We start from the raw sequence: 19004 nt of genomic DNA, 5'->3' as shown, positions 1-19004 counted from the left end.
GAAATGAATTCCCATTCCTGTTTTCAGGATTAGGAAAACTAAAATCAGAATATCACATAACCCTCAGGGTGGATGATACGCCTATGGGAGGAGCTCTCCGGCCACCCAGCCGCCTGGTTCTGGATTGCGGGATTTTCTGATCCCCGCTGCTTGTCAATGGGAATTCCCATTGAAGCCACCCCCCGGCTGCCGGGAAACCGGTGGAGGGGTACGCCTCCAGCGGGATCAGAGAATCCCGCCGGCTTGAACGGCTGGAGGAATCCGGTATAGAGGGCTGCGGCACTAGGAAGTGCTGAGGATTTTGACCAAGGTTGCTATCATGACCGCTACAGGCTTGGAGGGCCGAAGGGCCTGTTTCCGTGCTGCATTGTTGCTCTTTGTTCTTGCTTTTCCACCCCATTTGATGATCCTATTTTTAACAGCGTACCACTCAGAATTGTTTCAGCACCTGAGACATTCTAAAGAACGGTGCCCCAGCCCCCGGAACGAGGGAGCTACTGCATGGATGGCATCTGTGCATACTGATCATCGAGGGAAGAACACATGACTCTCGAGTGAGGGCCGTCCTCAAAGTCCGACCAGAAGCAGGTGTGACATGAAGCGGCAAATGTGAACATGCAACGCTCGTGACAGAATTCCTCGGGCACGCGTGTGCAAGCTCCGGGAATGACAGCTGACCTGCGGGAAACCAAGCCTATCTGGGAGTTCCCGCAGCCTAAAAACCTCACCGAATTACAAAGGTTCCTTGGGATGGTCAGTCAAGTCGGCAAAGTTCCTACCAAACCTGGCAGAATCGATGAGCCTGTTTTAGACGAGGCCAACAGTGGTGCTGAAATGTGGACCAGCAAATCATTTTGACAAGATGAAAAATCTAATTTCACCAGAATTTCTAATGCATGACGAGCCAGAGTTGCCAACAATTGTCGCGGCAGACTCATCGTCTCCAGGCTTGGGCACAGTGTTGTTTCAAGTTTGGAAAGAAGACCAGTTTATTACACAAGATATGCAACTGTTGAGAAAGAAGCATTTGCAGTCACATGGGCCTGCGAGCAGTCCACTGAATAGGTCCTGGTGAAGGTTTAAAATGGCAACACACCACAAATCTTTGGTTCCTCTTCTTAACCAAAAGGAAATTGCGAAAGGTGGCCTACAAATTGACGTTTTAGAGTGAGACTTGTGAGATATGATTCAGTTACTGAGTATGTTCAAGGGACGTTCCAGACGACAGTGGATGCATTATCAAGAATAGCAGTACAAGGCGTTAAGCTGGAAGATTTAATTTTTTTGAAGAGGTGGAAGCATATACTTCACTTATTATCAAACACTTACCATCCACTTATGAAGAGATTACAAAAGAAATTAAACAAGCACGACAGCCAGGTGACAAGTGCATCAGAATAAAAGCATATTGCTGCCGGATTATACTCATAACAACCAAGTACTTACTTTGTTATGGGTCCCGGTTTACAGAACCCCAAAGTGTTTCATGGAGTTCAACCGACCCACAACTTTTAATAGATTGTGGTGTGGGAAGCACACGGCGTACTCGCCAGGTGTGATGCAGCAGAAATGGACAAGTGGTTTTTAAAACAAAACAATGTTTATTCTATGAACTCAAGTTAACCTTTTAAAATCAAACACCCATTACTTCAAAGATAAACCCAAAAGACTACAACACAAAATAATCCTTCAAACTGTTCCTTTAAACATCCAAAAGACTTCAAACCTTCAAAAATAGGAGCACATTAGGTTACATTCAATATATTTATAGTCTTTGGATTGCAGAAATCAACACACCAGCTCTGTGTTTCTTCCTGCAGCTCTCAGCAAAACACACAGACACTCCCAGCTGCCTCCTCAAACTGAAACTCAAAAAGCAGAAGTGAGCTCAGCTCCCCCCACCCTCTGACATCACTTCAGTAATATGATCAGCTCCATTTCTTAAAGGTACACTGCTTAAACATCCATTTCTTAAAGGTACTCTCACATGACAACTTGGAGCAGAGAAAACAACTCACAATACTTGTTGATTTTTTAGTTTTAATCAACTGGCTGGTCACCCCCAGAACACTCCGACTCGACATTCTCCAGAAAATCCGTCAAGGTCACTTGGGAATAGCAGAATGCAGAGCAAGAGCCCGAAATTGCAGTCTGGTGATCAGGCATCAGTTACTCCCGGGAGGAGTTAATCATGAATTCCATTACCTGCGCAGTGAGTAGCCAACAGCAGAACAAAACACTGGCTCCCTCCACCTTTCCTTCGAGGCCACAGCAGCACATGGGAATGGATTTATTCGGGTTCAAAGGCGATGTTTTCATCAGCGCCATTGACAACTATTCCAGAAAGTTTCAAGTGGATACACTGCACAGCATCATGGTGGAGGTGGTCATTACATCACCAAGCAGAACCTTTGGGACACACGGGCATCGTGGACATTGTGGGCTCAGACGACAGTCCTCAGTTTGCGAACAAACTGTTTCAGAACTTTGCACAGGAGTGAAGTTTCATGAATGTGACTCATTCACCCAGATATCCTCAGTCGAATAGACAAGCAGAGAGAGGAGTTTGAACACTCAAGGAATTGCTGAAAGAGAATGAAAATATTAACTTAGTTCTTCTTAACTGCGGAACCTCACCGCTAAAATAAAAAGTGTTCTCGCCATCAGAAATATTGATGGGAAGATGGTGGTGAACCCAGCGTCCAGCCCCACAACAATTACGACAGTCTAATATTACCTCAGACGATCGTGAGGAAGTTAGAACAAAGAAAAGTACAGCCAGGAACAGGCCCTTTGGCCCTCCAAGCCTGCGCTGATCACGCTGCCTGTCTAACCTAAAATCTTCTACACTTCCGGGACCCGGAAACCCGCTCAGGAAGCGGGAGGAGTACCAAAGAGACTGTCAAGCTCTTCATTTCGACTTCAGGCACAGAGCAGGGAGACTGGAGAGTGTTACATCCCGGGGAGAGAGTGAGGACGCGGGATCAGGAGGACACGGGATGCAGCATTCAAGTAGCTCCTGCTTGGCTCCTCGTTTTCTCCAAGGACAAGCATTGATTCCGACTTTGGGTGACTGGCTGTGTGGAGTTTGCACTTTCTCCCATGGAGAAAATGTTGGCTAATCCATAGAATCCCTACAGTGCCGAGGGAGGCCATTTGTCCCACCGAGTCTGCACTGACCCTCCACAGGAGAACCCTACCTAGGCCCACTCCCCCGCCCTTTCCCCGTGATCCTGCACGTTGATCATGGCCAATGCACCTAACCTGCACATCTTTGGACTGTGGGAGGAAACGGGAGCACCCGGAGGAAACCAACGTAGCGTTATGGGCCAGGGTTTAGAGAACCCCAAAGTGTATCATGGAATTCACCTGACCCACAACTTTTACTAGATTGTACAGCAGAAATGGAAAAGTATTTTTTAAAGCAAAACAATGTTTATTCCATGAACTCAAGTTAACCTTTTTAAAACATACAGTGAATATCTTAGGAACCATCAATTCAAATACAACCCCCAAAGAATACAACACTACATAATCCTTAATAACTTCCCAAACAACACCCAGAAGACAAAAGAAACACCTTTTAACAGAAGCACATCAGGTTTACATTCCTACTGAGAACATTTATAATTCTGAATTCACCAAATGATCAAGAGATAGTCTTTTCATGGCAGAGAGAACAGCAGTACACCTGCTGTGTCTGGCTTCAGCTCCAACACTGAAAACGAAACCAAAAAAACACCGACACACCCAAGCTTTTCTCAAAGTGAAACTAAAAAGCAGAGCCAGAGCTCAGCTCCACCCACATTCTGACATCACTGCGGTAAAATGAGCAACCAAACATTTCTTAAAGCGACATTCTCATGACAGTAGACACGGGGAGAAAGTGCAGACTCTGCACAGACAGTGACCCAAGGCCGGAATTGAACCCGGGTCCCTGACGCTGTGAGGCAACAATGCAGATCACCTGTGCCACCCTAATGACAAGCTCATGTGTTAAAGCGAGGTACCCGGGGGCTCCCCTTTCGCATTACCCCACCGAGGGGGGGTGGGGGTGGGGGGAGAAAATTCCAAAACCCAGTCACGCCGGAGAGAATGATATTTTTCGATTCTCTGCGGATTTTGAGCCTGCAGAGAGTGCGGCCTATGTGCCTGGAGAATGGACTAAAGCAGAGTTGCCGGTGGTGGTGGTGGTGGGGGGGGGGGGGGGGGGGGAGGGGCACAGTGTCAACTGATGCAAACTACAGGAAAACACTCAACCAGTCTCGCCAACCCTAACCTCACGCAGCTTAAACACTCCTGAAGTATGGCCACGTTGGATGAACATTCCGGAATGTTTTCTTCATTCCACGTTTCTGACAAGACAATTTTGCCCTGCTGTTATCCTTATTGAACTTCCCACTGGTTAATCTGCGTCCTCTTCCGCTGTTGTACTTCATCTCCCTTTTTATCAGCCTGTGCACTCATTTCCTTTCCAGAGCCCTGTCGTTGCCAATGTTTCCTGTGGGTGTGGTGGCTCTGCGCTCTGTTCAAATGTCTCCGCTGCCTGCTGTGGTCATGTCCCCGTCCACCGTCGCCGAATTGCTGCGGGTGCCTCACGGTCGCTGTGCCTGGCTCTGGGATCTCATACCAGGCTGGAGAACGAGGTCCCTGGGATGTGGACCTCACTCGCCGGGCCAACATTCTTCGCCCTTTCCTGGCTACCCGAAGACGGGGAAGATAGGGTATCGTCTTCCGTTGTTGCAACCCGTATCGCTACCACTGTGCTGAGTCTGCTATTCACTCGGTCAATATGTTCAAGAGAGAGGTCAATAGATTTTTGGCCACTCAGGAAATCAAGGTATATGCAGATAATGTGGATTGAGATACATTATCAGACATGATCTTATTGAATGGCAGTGCAGGCTTGAGGGGCTGAATGGCCTAATCGAGCTCCTTCTTCCACTCTTTTATATGGGTTCTGAAGGCAAAGGTCATGTCACTGAGATCATAGAATCCCTACAGTGCAGAAGGAAGCAATTCGGCCCATCTAAAGAGCACCTGACCTAGGCTCAAACTCCTGCCCTTTCCCCCGTAACCAACCTAACCTTTGGACATTCAGGGCCAATTTAGCATGGCCAATCCACCTAACCTGCACATCCTTGGACTGTGGGAGGAAACCGGAGCACCCGGAGGAAACCCACGCAGACACGGGGAGGACGTGCAGACTCCGCACAGACAGTGACCCAAGCCGGGAATCGAACCTGGGACCCTGGTGCTGTGAGGCAGCAGTGCTAACCACTGTGCAACTGCGTTGCCCCGAGTTGTGCCTTTGCTCCAACTTGTCGCCCGTTGTGACTGTAATGTTCTGTGGCGTTTATATAATACAAATCGGGGAGTGGGCCTGGGTAGGGTGCTCTTGCAGAGGGTTGGCGTAGACCAGGTGGGCCGAATGGCCTCCTTCTGCACCGAAGGATTTTGACGATTCATTAAACCCGTCACCCAGTTGTCGCTGACCCCACTTTGTCGCTTGTCAGTCATGAGAAAAGACTTGCATTTATTGAACTGCTGATTCCATCCTCCTCCCTCCTCCCCTTTCTCCCCCACCCCCCCAGCAAAAACACAAAGTTTCCACCCTGCGAACCACCCCGTGCCAAGTTTGCTTCTGGCAGAGGGCATTGGGGGGAGGTGTCCCTGCTGTTCTGTCAAGCGTGCTTCGCAATCCAAATGGCATGAAAGGAATTCTGTGTCAAACAATGCCCAGGTCTATCACAAGGCATTCTGGTCCGTCTCCTGTTGTTGGTGACCATTCTGGGGAAGTAGCGTTGTGAGTAAATTGCTGGAGGAGCCTAACAATAGAGCAGAACTTTTCTGTATCCATATACAGACACAAGACTGTCTCTATTGATCCATTTTCCCGGCTCGTTCCCATTTAAGGGGTGGGCTCGCCTGTACTGATAGAGTTCAGCTCTCGCTCATTTATATCAAATTCCTACTTAGAAGTCTTGAATGTATGATGGTTTTGGCGTCTCTGTTATTTCGCCAGCATCGGGTTGTTTTAAATAGAGTTAGCTGAGCTGTTTTTACCAGCTGTTAATGTGAACTTTCCCTTGTCACACACTGCGCTGAGCAGAAAGAAAGTCCTTTTTCACCTCAGAATATGACCACAGATCGTACTACCTTGCTTGTTTATGGTTTGAGAGTTGAGGCTGGCTGAGGATTCCTTGTTGACCTGTGCTCGCAGTCTGCCCGACCCTCCATTTTAAAATTCTCAATCTTGTGTCCAGACACCTTCACGGCCTCACTCCTCCTCACCTCTGTGACCTTTCCCAGCCCTGTGACCCGCCAAGATCCCTTCAGCCCCTCCAATCCCGGCCTCTTGCTCACCCACAATTTCCTTCGGCCCCGGCGGTCGGGTCTTCAGCTCCCTGAACTCTTTTACGGACGAACATACGAACTGGCAGTGGCAGGAGCCACTAGGCCCCTCGAGCCTGCCCCACCATTCCACACGGTCGTGGCTGACCTGACTGTGACCTCGACCCCACATTCCTGCTGACCCCCGGTGACCTTTCACCCCCCTGTCAATCAAGAATCTTTTATCAGCCTTAAAAATATTCACAGATTCTGTTTCCACTGCTTCCTGAGGAAGAAAGTTCCAGAGACTCACGGCCCTCTGAGAGAAAAGATTTCTCCTCATCTCGGACTTAGACGGGCAACCCCTTATTTTGAAACAGTGACCCTGAGCTTTAGATTCTCCAACAAGAGGAAACATCCTCTCCACGTCCACCCTGTCACGATCCCGGACCAGATCCCAACATCTGTTAGGATACGCTAACAAAGAACAAAACAACACAGGAACAGGCCCTTCGGCCCTCCAAGCCTGTACCAGTCATGATGCCAAACTTCACCAAAACCCTCAGCGCTTCCTTGTGCCGTAGCCCTCTATACCCGTCCTATCCATGTATTTGTCAAGATGCCTTTTGAACGCCGTTAATGTATCTGCTTCCACAACCTCCTCTGGCCACGCGTTCCAGGCACTCACCACCCTCTGTGTAAAAAACCTGCCTCGCACATCTCCTCTAAACTTTGCCCCACGGACCTTAAACCTATGCCCCCTGGTGACTGACCCCTCCATCCTGGGAAAGAGTGTCTGCCCATCCACTCCATCCTTGTCCCTCATACTTTTGTCGACCACTTACCAATTCACCCCTCCACTTACCACGATGGTCCTCGAGTAAGGAAAGAATATTCTACTGGGCCCCGTAGCTAGCTGCCGAGGAGAAACGTTGCATTTTTAAAAATAGGTATCTTTTATATTAAAACAAACTTTATTCTCAACACAGGTTTAAATGCATGAACACCACAAAAAATAGTTTCCCAATTAACAATTAAACAAGCATTAATAATAAACGGAAACACTTTAACTTCTAACTGATACCTCTTCTATCTCCAATTAAGCAAAGTCCATCAGAGGTCAAAAGCCACTTAGAAATAAAGTTAGCAATCTGAGGGATTCTTGCTCACCCCTGGATGGAGATTTCTTGTAAAGACTCCTTGGAGAGAGAGAGAGAGAGAGAAACATGATCAGACACCGGCTGCAGGTCTTGCTGTCTTTGGGAGACTAAAACTAAACTGCCTGCTGCAGACCTGGCTCCTCCGATTAATTACATCTTTATCCCACTCAGTTGCCCTGATCTGCGTACCTAAGTCTAAACACAAATGTCTCAAATTATCTACTCCTCAGGGAATCTCCAGCAATCATAACAAAATTCTATTAGGCCTTAGATGAACATATACATGGTTGGAATGAATGATGATCTCACCTTTATGACATCTTAATTGCACCTTTTACAGACACAGAGTCGTTCTGCATGTTAAACTCTATCATTGACTGGGTGGAACTATAAGCCCATTTTATTGGGCCTCTGCTTTGGTCTCAGGCCTCTGCACTGCCATTATCAGCTAAGACCTCAACAGATAACCTTTGTCCCCAAAAAACCAGCCCTGCAACCTGGGGTAACCCTTGAAAATTCCAGGGATTTGCAATTGCCCCAGGTTGAACCTGTCATGCACGCTCCCGGGGAAAATTCACACACGTGGTCACCTTATCTAGTGGTCACACACCAGCTGAACATTGAGGGAGTGGAACCGCTTCAAGTTGATGAAGGGTCTCTCTGATGCCATGGGGCGCGTAGAGCGACATGGGTGAAGACGAACCCATCGGATAGAGGTTGAGGGCAGCCGCGGCCTTCATGGTCACAGGGAGAGGATGTCCTCCACAGCCACATGCCGCCAAGTTGAACAGAAATGTGGCACAGATACCGTACTGTCTCCCTGGCCCTGTTGAGGCGGAGTCTGCTGGTGAGGTGGAGTCTCCTAGAGAGGCGGAGTCTCCTGGTGAGGCGGAGTCCCCTAGAGAGGTGGAGTCTCCTGGTGAGGCGGAGTCTCCTAGAGAGGCGGAATCTCCTGGTGAGGCGGAGTCTCCTGGTGAGGCGGAGTCTCCTGGTGAGGCGGAGTCTCCTGGTGAGGCGGAGTCTCCTGGTGAGGCGGAGTCTCCTGGTGAGGCGGAGTCTCCTGGTGAGGCGGCGTCTCCTGGTGAGGCGGAGTCTCTTGGTGAGGCGGAGTCTCCTGGTGAGGCGGAGTCTCCTGGTGAGGCGGAGTCTCCTAGAGAGGCGGAGTCCCCTGGTGAGGCGGAGTCTCTTGGTGAGGCGGAGTCTCTTGGTGAGGCGGAGTCTCCTGGTGAGATGGAGTCTCTTGGTGAGGCGGAGTCTCCTGGTGAGGCGGAGTCTCCTGGTGAGGCGGAGTCTCCTTGAGAGGCGGAGTCTCCTGGTGAGGCGGAGTCTCCTGCGGCACATGTTGTCCGACCACTCGATGAAGGACACATGGGTCCTGTGAACCCTCGGTCTCTATCTTCGCCTTCGAGGCCCATGTTCGGCTGGTGTGGTCTCCGGCCCTTCACCCTGCCCTGAACTCACCCCATCAGAGTCGCCTTTGGCCTTCTGCCTGGTTGGCCCCTCCCTTATTCCCGGGGTTCTGACAGGAGATGGCTATGGTCGCCCATCCCTCACGGGCAGGGTCAAGTGGATGGCGATGTCCACTTTGGGGACTCATGGAACGTCATGGCAGACACTTGTGTCTGGCACATAGGCAGACACAGTCCCTCTCGATCCCTGAACCCTGAACTTTCACCCCTACCCTGGCTGACATTGTTAAAGGTTAACTCTTTTCATTTACACGTACATTTATTGAGATTTTCCATTTTATAGAATAACGCCAGCTTCGCCAAAGGCACCAGCGACCTATCGCAGCCTCCTCTTGTTGGGTATCAGACCCCTCTGCGGTCAGGGTGAAAGGGAGATCGGGCTTATCCTTACAAAACAAAAGAAAAAACACGAAAACCCACAGTCCTCAGAGTAGGGAGTTACGTATAAGCTTCATGATACAACTAAACCCCAATCCAGGCTCTGGACAGGAGCAAAATCATCACAGGCAAATGTAAGGAGAGGACGGTCAGGGACACGTTGGGATTACGATCAAACCGACAGGGTCTCCCAGAGAAGCAAGAGAGAGAGAGAGACTCGAGCAGAGAGAAAAAAATCTCAACCTCGAGGGAGAGCCTAAAGAAACTTAGTCCTCACGAAAGATAAAGATCCGGAACGGAGTTTTCCGTCCCGCCGCACCCATTTTCTGGTGCGTCGAGCCCCCACCAGCAGCGGGATCCACCGGCAGCGGGATCCTCCGTCCCGTCAGCCCGCTAATGGGGCTCCCCATCCGCGAGCTTGAGTGCGCTGCCGGCGAAACAGAGGATTCCGGCGACAGAGAATCCAGCGCACGGATTCTTATTTAAAAAAAAAAAAATTTAGAGTACCCAATTCTGTTTTCCAATTAAGGGGCAATTTAGCGCGGCCAATCCACCCACCCTGCACATCTTTGGGTTGTGGGGGCGAAACCCACCCAAACACGGGGAGAATGTGCAAACTCCACATGGGCGATGGATGACCCAGGGCCGGGATCGAACCAGTGTCCTCAATGGCGTGAGGCAGCAGTGCTAAATAGCCCACGGATCCTTAAATTCGGTAACATAAAAAGACACAACATAAATAATGCCAAAAAGAAACCCACCGTCCTGTCCCCGCTCATCCTCCCCAATAACAAAACTGCACAGGGCAGGGGCCTAGGTTTTGGAAAAGAATGAGAAACAAATTATCATATTGTTTGTGGAACCTTGTTCTGCACAAACTAGAATGTCCTTTTAATCAGGTAAAGTCGCCACAGTCCCAGATGACCATAGGCTGCTTTCCTCTTTGAGGGGGGAGCTGACTGGTGGTGATTTAACCTGAGGATCACCACACCTCAGGCAAGGGGCGAGGTTGAGCCAGTACGGGAATTGAACCTGCGTTGTTGGCCTCGCTCTGCATCACGGACCAGCTGCCCAGCTAACTGTGCTAAACCGGCCTCCATGTCCTATATTACAACAGTGAACATACTTCAGGGGCGAAATTCTCCCGAAACGGCGCGATGTCCGCCGACTGGCGCCCAAAACGGCGCCAATCAGACAGGCATCGCGCCGCCCCAAAGGTGCGGAATGCTCCGCATCTTTGGGGGCCGAGCCCCGACATTGAGGGGCTAGGCCGACGCCGGAGGAATTTCCGCCCCGCCAGCTGGCGGAAACGGCCTTTGTTGCCCCGCCAGCTGGCGCGGAAATGACATCCCCGGGCGGCGCATGCGCGGGAGCGTCAGCGGCCGCTGACAGTTTCCCACGCATGCGCAGTGGAGGGAGTCTCTTCCGCCTCCACCATGGTGGAGATCGTGGCGGAGGCAGAAGGGAAAGAGTGCCCCCACGGCACAGGCCCGCCCGCGGATCGGTGGGCCCCGATCGCGGGCCAGGCCACCGTGGGGGCACCCCCCGGGGCCAGATCGCCCCGCGCCCCCCCCCAGGACCCCGGAGCCCGTCCACGCCGCCTTGTCCCGCCGTTCAAAAGGTGGTTTAATCCATGCCGGCGGGACAGGCAATTTATCGGCGGGACTTCGGCCCATGCGGGCCGGAGAATCGAGCGGGGGGGTCCCGCCAACCGGCGCGGCCCGATTCCCGCCCCCGCCGAATATCCGGTGCCGGAAACATCGGCAACCAGTTGGGGCGGGATTCACAGCAGCCCCCGGCAATTCTCCAACCCGGCGGGGGGTCGGAGAATGACGCCCCAGAAGTGCCATATTGGCTGTAATGTAAAAGGCTTTTGGGCCTGTCATATTTTTCAGGCTTGTTAGCTGCTGTGGGAACTGCTCCACAAGCAAATGAAGTCTCTATATTTTTTGGACACCGTGCAAGTTCTGCCAGAATTACAATCAGAATACAGCCCTGTGGGAAACACAGTTATTATAAAGTCACTAGGAAGCCCATCTTGTGGCTGACAGATTCTAAAGCTGGCAGAAAAGCAACATTTTTGCGCGATTGGGACTGGGGTTTGCTCTCCTGAACTCCTTGGCATCCACCGGTTTAAGAATAGATGCGAGCTCTCCGGAGTGAGGGATGTATTCACTGCACAAACATGACTGCGATGCACATCGCAAAGGGATTTCAAACCGGGTTATCTGCGATCCCGGCAAGTAAAAGTCCACAGACAGAACCAGAATCCTGAGGAGACTGCCAGTGTTCAGCGTCTCCACGCTGACGAGCTCTGATCAATGTGATGTTGGCTTGAATCTCCAAATTAAGCAAGTCATCAAAAAGTGCCGTAGGGCGGGATTATCCTGTCTTGTCAAAGGCAATGTTCCCCAACCCCCCACCCCTCGCTGCCCCCCCCCCCCCCCCCCCCCCCCCCGGACACACACACACACCCACACAGCGGGCTCCCCTGCAATGGGCCAGTCACACAAAACGCCAGAGTCTTCGGCAGGCCGGGAAGATCCCACCAGTTGTGTGACCAATGTCGAGCTGCTTCTGCCGCTGGAAAATCCCGGCCTTAATCTCGGTTATGTGGGCATTAAATACCTTATGAACCCACTTCGCATTCTCCGGAGGAAACCTACTGGATCGCCTCGGAAATTGTTGGCCTGGCAACGTGTGGCCTGGTGAACTCCGATGACGGGTTGCCATATCTGACATATGTTCTGATTCCTCTGTCCTGATTGGTTTGAATGATCCTCAATACAGATTCTCAAAGAGCTTTCTTTTTACTTGCAGTGCAGAAGGAGGCCATTCGGCCCATCGAGTCTGCACCGCACCGCAGAAAGAGCACTCTACCTAGGCCCACTCCCCTGCCCTATCCCTGTAACCCCACCTATTCTTTGGAGACCAAGGGACAATTTAGCACGGCCAATCCACCTAAACTGCACATCTTTGTACTGTGGGAGGAAACTGGAGCACCTGGGGGAAACCCACGCAGACATGGGGAGAACGTGCAGACTCCGCACAGTGAGTCACGCGAGGTGGGAATCGAACCCTGTATAGAACCTTAGTTAGGCCACACTTGGAGGATAGTGTTCAATTCTGGTCTCCACACTACCAGAAGGATGTGGAGGCTTTAGCGAGGGTGCAGAAGAGATTTACCAGGATGTTGCCTGGTATGGAGGGCATTAGCTATGAGGAGCGGTTGAATAAACTCGGTTTGTTCTCACTGGAACGAAGGAGGTTGAGGGGTGACCTGATAGAGGTCTACAAAATTATGAGGGGCATAGACAGAGTGGATTATCATAGAATTTACAGTGCCGAAGGAGGCCATTCGGCCCATCGAGTCTGCACCGCCTCTTGGCAAAGCACCCTACCCAAGGTCAACATCTCCACCCTATCCCCATAACCCAGTAACCCTACCCAACACTAAGGGCAATTTTGAACACTAAGGGCAATTTATCATGACCAATCCACCTAACCTGCACAACTTTGGACTGTGGGAGGAAACCTGAGCACCCGGAGGAAACCCACGCAGACACGGGGAGGACGTGCAGACTCCGCACAGACAGTGACCCAAGCCGGAATCGAACCTGGGACTCTGGAGCTGTGAAGCAATTGTGCTATCCACAATGCTACCGTCCTGCCCAAATAGTCAGAGACTTTTCCCCAGGCTAGAGGGGTCAATTACTAGGGGCATAGGTTTAAGGTGCGAGGGGCAAGATTTAGAGTAGATGTACGAGGCAAGTTTGTTACAGAGGGTAGCGGGTGCCTGGAACTCGCTACCGGAGGAGGTGGTGGAAGCAGGGACGATAGTGACGTTGAAGGGGCATCTTTACAAATACATGAATAGAATGGGAATAAAGGGAAACTATGTAGTAGTACATTTTAGTTTAGATGGGCAGCATGGTCGGCACGGGCTTGGAGGGCCGAACGGCCTGTTCCTGTGCTGTACTTTGTTCTTTGTTCTTTGGCTCTGTGAGGCGGCAGTACTAACCACTGTACCACCCATGCTTTAAATTAAATTAATTTGATCCGTCAGCCCATTCTCAGTCTATGCTTAAGAAATAAATTTCCTGGGCCAAGTGTCGTTGAATGGGATTGGGTCGGCAGCTCAGATGTTTTTCAGGTGTCAGTCCAGACTCGATGGGCTGAAGGGTCTCTTCTGCACTGTGTGATTCTGTGATCTTTTATTCACAAAGCCCTCACGATCAAGACATTTTGAACTGTTTTGCAACCAATTAAGTATTTTTTTGAAATGTAGCCCCTATTTTGCAGACAGATCCATTAGCCAATGAGGTAAGCAGCCAGGTGAAGCAGAGAAACACAGAAAATAGGTGCAGGAGTGGGCCATTCGGCCCTTCGAGCCTGCACCGTCGTTCAATATGATCATGGCTGATCGTGCAAATTCAGTATCCCACTCCCGCTTTCTCTCCATACCCTTTAGCTGCCCGGGCCACATCCAGCTCCCTCTTGAACATATCCAATGAACCGGCCCCAACAGCTTTCTGTGGGAGAGAATTCCACAAGTTCCCAACTCTCTGAGAGAAGAAGTTCTTCCTCATCTCAGTCCTGAATGGCTGAGCCCTTATTCTTAGGCTGTGACCCCTAGTTCTGGACATCCCCAACATCAGGAACATTCTTCCCGCATCCAGTCCCATCAGCATTTTATATGTTTCTATGAGATCCTCTCTCATTCTTCTGAACTCCAGTGCGTACAAGCCCAGTCGATCCAGTCTTTCGTCATATGTCAGTCCTTCCATCCCGTGAATTAGTCTGATGAACCTTCGCTGGACACCCTCAACAGCAAGAATGTCCTTCCTCACACTAGGAGACCAAAACTGTACACAATGCTCAAGGTGTGGCCTCACCAAGGCCCTGTATAACTGCATCATCGATGAAGATGAACATCTTGCCAAGGGCATCCCCACACCCCCACTACTTACCTTCAAACAACCGCGCAACCTCAAACAAACCATTGTTTGCAGCAAACTACCCAGTCTTCAGAACAGTGACCACGACACCACACAACCCTGTCTGGCAATCTCTGCAAGACGTGCCAGATCATCGACATGGATACCGCCATTACACGTGAGAACACCACCCACCAGGTACGCGATACATACTCGTGTGACTCGGCCAATGTTGTCTACCTCATACGCTGCAGGAAAGGATGTCCCGAAGCGTGGTACATTGGCGAGACCATGCAGACGCTGCGACAACGAATGAACGGACATCGCGCAACAATCACCAGGCAGGAATGTTCCCTTCCAGTCGGGGAACACTTCACCAGTCAAGGGCATTCAGCCTCTGATCTCCGGGTAAGCGTTCTCCAAGGCGGCCTTCAGGACGCGCGACAACGCAGAATCGCCGAGCAGAAACTTATAGACAAGTTCCGCACACATGAGTGCGGCCTCAACCGGGACCTGGGATTCATGTCGCATTACATTCATCCCCCACCATCTGGCCTGCGAAATCCTACCAACTGTCCTGACTTGACACAATTCACACCTCTTTAACCTGGGGTTACCCCATCTCTGGATCTGTAAAGATTTAATCACCTGCTAATACTCGCATTCCAAGCATTGTTTGGCATCTTTGAATTTGTCTATATATATGTTTCTGGAGCATACCTCTTCATTCACCTGAGGAAGGAGCAGTGCTCCGAAAGCTAGTGACATCTAAACAAACCTGTTGGACTTTAACCTGGTGTTGTAAGACTTCGTACTGTGCTCACCCCAGTCCAACGCCGGCATCTCCACATCATAACTGCAGCAAGACATCCCCAGTCCTGTACTCAAATCCTCTCGCTCTGAAGGCCAGCATCCCATTAGCTTTCCTCTCCGCCTGCTGTACCCGCACGCCAACCTTCAGCGACTGCTGTACCCGCACGCCAACCTTCAGCGACTGTTTAAAAAAGGAGGTAGGCAGAAAGCGGGTAATTATAGGCCAGTGAGCTTAACTTCGGTAGTAGGGAAGATGCTGGAATCTATCTTCAAGGAAGAAATAGCGAGGGCATCTGGATGGAAATTGTCCCTTTGGGCAGACGCAGCATGGTTCATAAAGGGCAGGTCGTGCCTAACTAATTTAGTGGAATTATTTGAGGACATTAACAGTGCGGTAGATAACGGGGAGCCAATGGATGTGGTATATCTGGATTTCCAGAAAGCCTTTGACAAGGTGCCACACAAAAGGTTGCTGCATAAGATAAAGATGCATGGCATTAAGGGGAAAGTAGTAGCATGGATAGAGGATTGGTTAATTAATAGAAAGCAAAGAGTGGGGATTAATGGGTGTTTCTCTGGTTGGCAATCAGTAGCTAGTGGTGTCCCTCAGGGATCAGTGTTGGGCCCACAACATAGATGATTTGGAGTTGGGGACCAAGCCAATGTGTCCAAGTTTGCAGACGGCACTAAGATAAGTGGTAAAGCAAAAAAGTGCAGAGGATACTGGAAGTCTGCAGAGGGATTTGAATAGGCTAAGTGAATGGGCTAGGGTCTGGCAGATGGAATACAATATTGACAAATGTGAGGTTATCCATTGTGGTAGGAATAACAGCAAAAGGGATTATTATCTAAATGATAAAATATTAAAACATGCTGCTGTCAGAGAGACCTGGGTGTGCTAGTGCATGAGTCGCAAAAAGTTGGTTTACCGGTGCAACAGGTGATTAAGAAGGCAATAATTTTGTCCTTCATTGCTAGAGGATGGAGTTTAAGACTAGGGAGGTTATGCTGCAATTGTATAAGGTGTTAGTGAGGCCACACCTGGAGTATTGTGTTCAGCTTTGGTCTCCTTACTTGAGAAAGGACGTACTGGCACTGGGAGGGTGTGCAGAGGAGATTCACTAGGTTAATCTCAGAGCTGAAGGGGTTGGATTACGAGGAGAGGTTGAGTAGACTGGGACTGTACTCGTTGGAATTTAGAAGGATGAGGGGGGATCTTATAGAAACATATAAGATTATGAAGGGAATAGATAGGATAGATGCGGGCAGGGTTGTTTCCACTGGCGGGTGAAAGCAGAACTAGGGGGATATCCTCAAAATAAGGGGAAGTAGATTTAGGACTGAGCTGAGGAGGAACTTCTTCACCCAAAGGGTTGTGAATCTATGGAATTCCTTGCCAGTGAAGCAGTAGAGGCTCCTTCATTAAATGTTTTAAGATAAAGATAGATAGTTTTTTGAAGAATAAAGGATTAAGGGTTATGGTGTTGGCGCCGGAAAGTGGAGCTGAGTCCACAAAAGATCAGCCATGATCTCATGAATGGCGGAGTAGGCTCGAGGGGGCCTGATGGCCTACTCCTGCTCCTAGTTCTTATGTTCTTATGACTGTTCCACCATGACACCCAGGTCTCGTTGCATTCCCCTTTTCCTAAACTGCCACCATTCAGATAATAATAATCTGCTTTCCTGTTTTTGCCACCAAAGCGGGATAACGAAAAATGAAATGAAAATCGCTTATTGTCACAAGTAGGCTTCAATGAAGTTACTGTGAAAAAGCCCCTAGTCGCCACATTCCGGCGCCTGTTCGGGGAGGCCGGTTCGGGAATTGAACCGTGCTGCTGGCCTGCCTTGGTCTGCTTTCAAAGCCAGCGATTTAGCCCTGTGCTAAACAGCCCTAAAGCCTCACATTTGTCAAGTATTTGCCCACTCAGCCAGCCTGTCCAAGTTACCCTACAGCCTCTTTGCATCCTTACATTGCTGTGGGGCTGGAGTCACATGTCGACCAGACCAGGTAAGGACGGCAGATTTCTTCCCTGAGGAACATTAGTGAACCGGATGGGTTTTTACAACAATCTACAATGGTTCCATGGTCATTATTAGACTTCTTTTTTAAAATTCCAGCCGTGGTGGGATTCAAACCCGGGTCCCCAGATCATTATCCTGGGTCTCTGGATTACTATACAAGCTATACAAGTGACACCATGACTATATGACACCACCTCCCCTCTTTCTGGACAGAACTGTTTCTGTTCTGTTGTTTGAGGGGTAAATATTGCCAGGTCTTCCTTTTTTTTTACACTTTGTACTTGCTGACGTGAATTCAGAAAATCAAATAAGAAAGGTTTGCGACTGTATAGCGCCTTTCTCAGCCTCAGAGTGTCTCCATGGGCTTCTCAGCCAACGAACCCACTTTGAAGCACAGTTACTGTTATCATATAGCAATTGTGTCAGATAATTAGTGCGCAGAAAGCTCCCACCAATAGTAATGAGATGCACGAGGGAGTCAAAGGTCGGGCGGGAGGTGGGAGGCGCGGCCACACTCCGATCAGCCATAATTTTATTGAATGCTGGAGCAGGCTCGAGGGGCCGAATGGCCTCCTCCTGCTCCTAATTCATAGGATTGTATGAGGATAAATATTGGCTAAATACCTCCTTTCTCTTCTCTGAATTGTGCGATAGAGAGAGGTATAATGTCATCTCAAGGACAGTGCGGCACTCCATATTGCACAAGAGAGTCAAGCTGCATTTCATCCTCAAAGCACTGAGGTAATTAGCTGTTGTCCACAACGGAGCTCCATTCGAGAAAGGTAATTGGTTATGTATAGCTTGAGGGGGAGCAGTCCGCATTGTGGGCCAAGGCAGGGACGCAGGGCCTCCACCACAGTCGGTACGGGGATTGAACCCATGCCATTGGCGTCATTCTGCATCACACTCACCTTTTTGCATTAATGTAAGCCAGAAGCTCGCTGAACAGCTTCCTCACATCATTCCCGAAAGGGTATGACGACAAACTAAGTTTCACTCTTAAAGATATTGGAATTTACCAATATTGATATTGATTGATTTGGCCTGGCCCGGATGGAAGATGTTGAGGTAGCACTTTGAGAGACTTCATTGGCTTGGAACAGCTGTACGAATTTGATTGTTTTATAAAAATTGAATAATTGATACAGATCTTGACCGTGTGTCCGTCCTTTTTCTGATAGGTCTGAATCCAAAATGTGGTCGCCTATGTCCAACGAGGAGGGAAAGCAGCATCCTTATAGGATGAACTTGGCGTCTGATCAACAGGTAAAGAAAGACGTGAGACCTTTCTCTGAATCTCCAGCCGCAAGATGCTCTTTGCGTTGAGATTACAGCCTTTTCAATTCAAAGGTCACCCAATCCTTACCGTTTCACCAAGAAAATGCATCATTTGTGCGAAATATTCTTCTACCTCTTAGGAACATAGGAATTCGGAGCAGAAGTCGGCAATTCTGCCCCTCGAGCCTGCTCCACCATCCAATCAGATCCTGGCTGATCTCTTCTGGTCTCAAATCCACCTCCCATATCCTTTTCACCTGTTTTTAAAAATCAGAAATATATCTATCTCCTTTTCGAAACTATTTAATGATTCGGACTCCACAGCACTGGGGGGCAGCGAGTTGCACAAATTTACCACCCTCTGCGAGAAGTAGTTCCTCCTCATCTCAGTTCCAGATCTACCGCCTCTCAACCTGTATCTGTGACGTTCAAGCCATCACTAAGTGTTGCTTAAAATAAAAGGCCCAACTTGTGTTTTTTACATAAAGGAAGTTTAAGGTTATGAATCCAGGGAGCTCCTTCCTGCAAAATCATGTCAGTTAACTAAATGCGTACAGAGGATTAGATAGGATGTACAGCACAGAAACAGACATGTCAGTGTTTATATTCCACTT

General features: G+C 49.6%; 1 protein-coding gene across 4 annotated transcripts in view; it reads left to right on the top strand.

Annotated features, from left to right (window-relative positions):
- pdlim1 (PDZ and LIM domain 1 (elfin)) overlaps positions 1–19004 on the top strand; it is a 138244-nt gene that overhangs the window by 70674 nt on the left and 48566 nt on the right. For all 4 annotated transcript variants that reach the window (XM_072491852.1, XM_072491849.1, XM_072491851.1 and 1 more), the window contains one exon: positions 18294–18378. In XM_072491852.1, the coding sequence (XP_072347953.1) occupies positions 18307–18378 (72 nt within the window). In that variant the 5' untranslated portion in view covers positions 18294–18306. The remainder of the gene's footprint in view (positions 1–18293; positions 18379–19004) is intronic.

Source organism: Scyliorhinus torazame, chromosome 28, assembly GCF_047496885.1.
Source record: "Scyliorhinus torazame isolate Kashiwa2021f chromosome 28, sScyTor2.1, whole genome shotgun sequence".
In the NCBI taxonomy this organism is placed as follows: Eukaryota; Metazoa; Chordata; class Chondrichthyes; order Carcharhiniformes; family Scyliorhinidae; genus Scyliorhinus; species Scyliorhinus torazame.
Note: the sequence above shows the minus strand (reverse complement) of the source record. Positions and strands in the feature narration are given on the sequence as shown.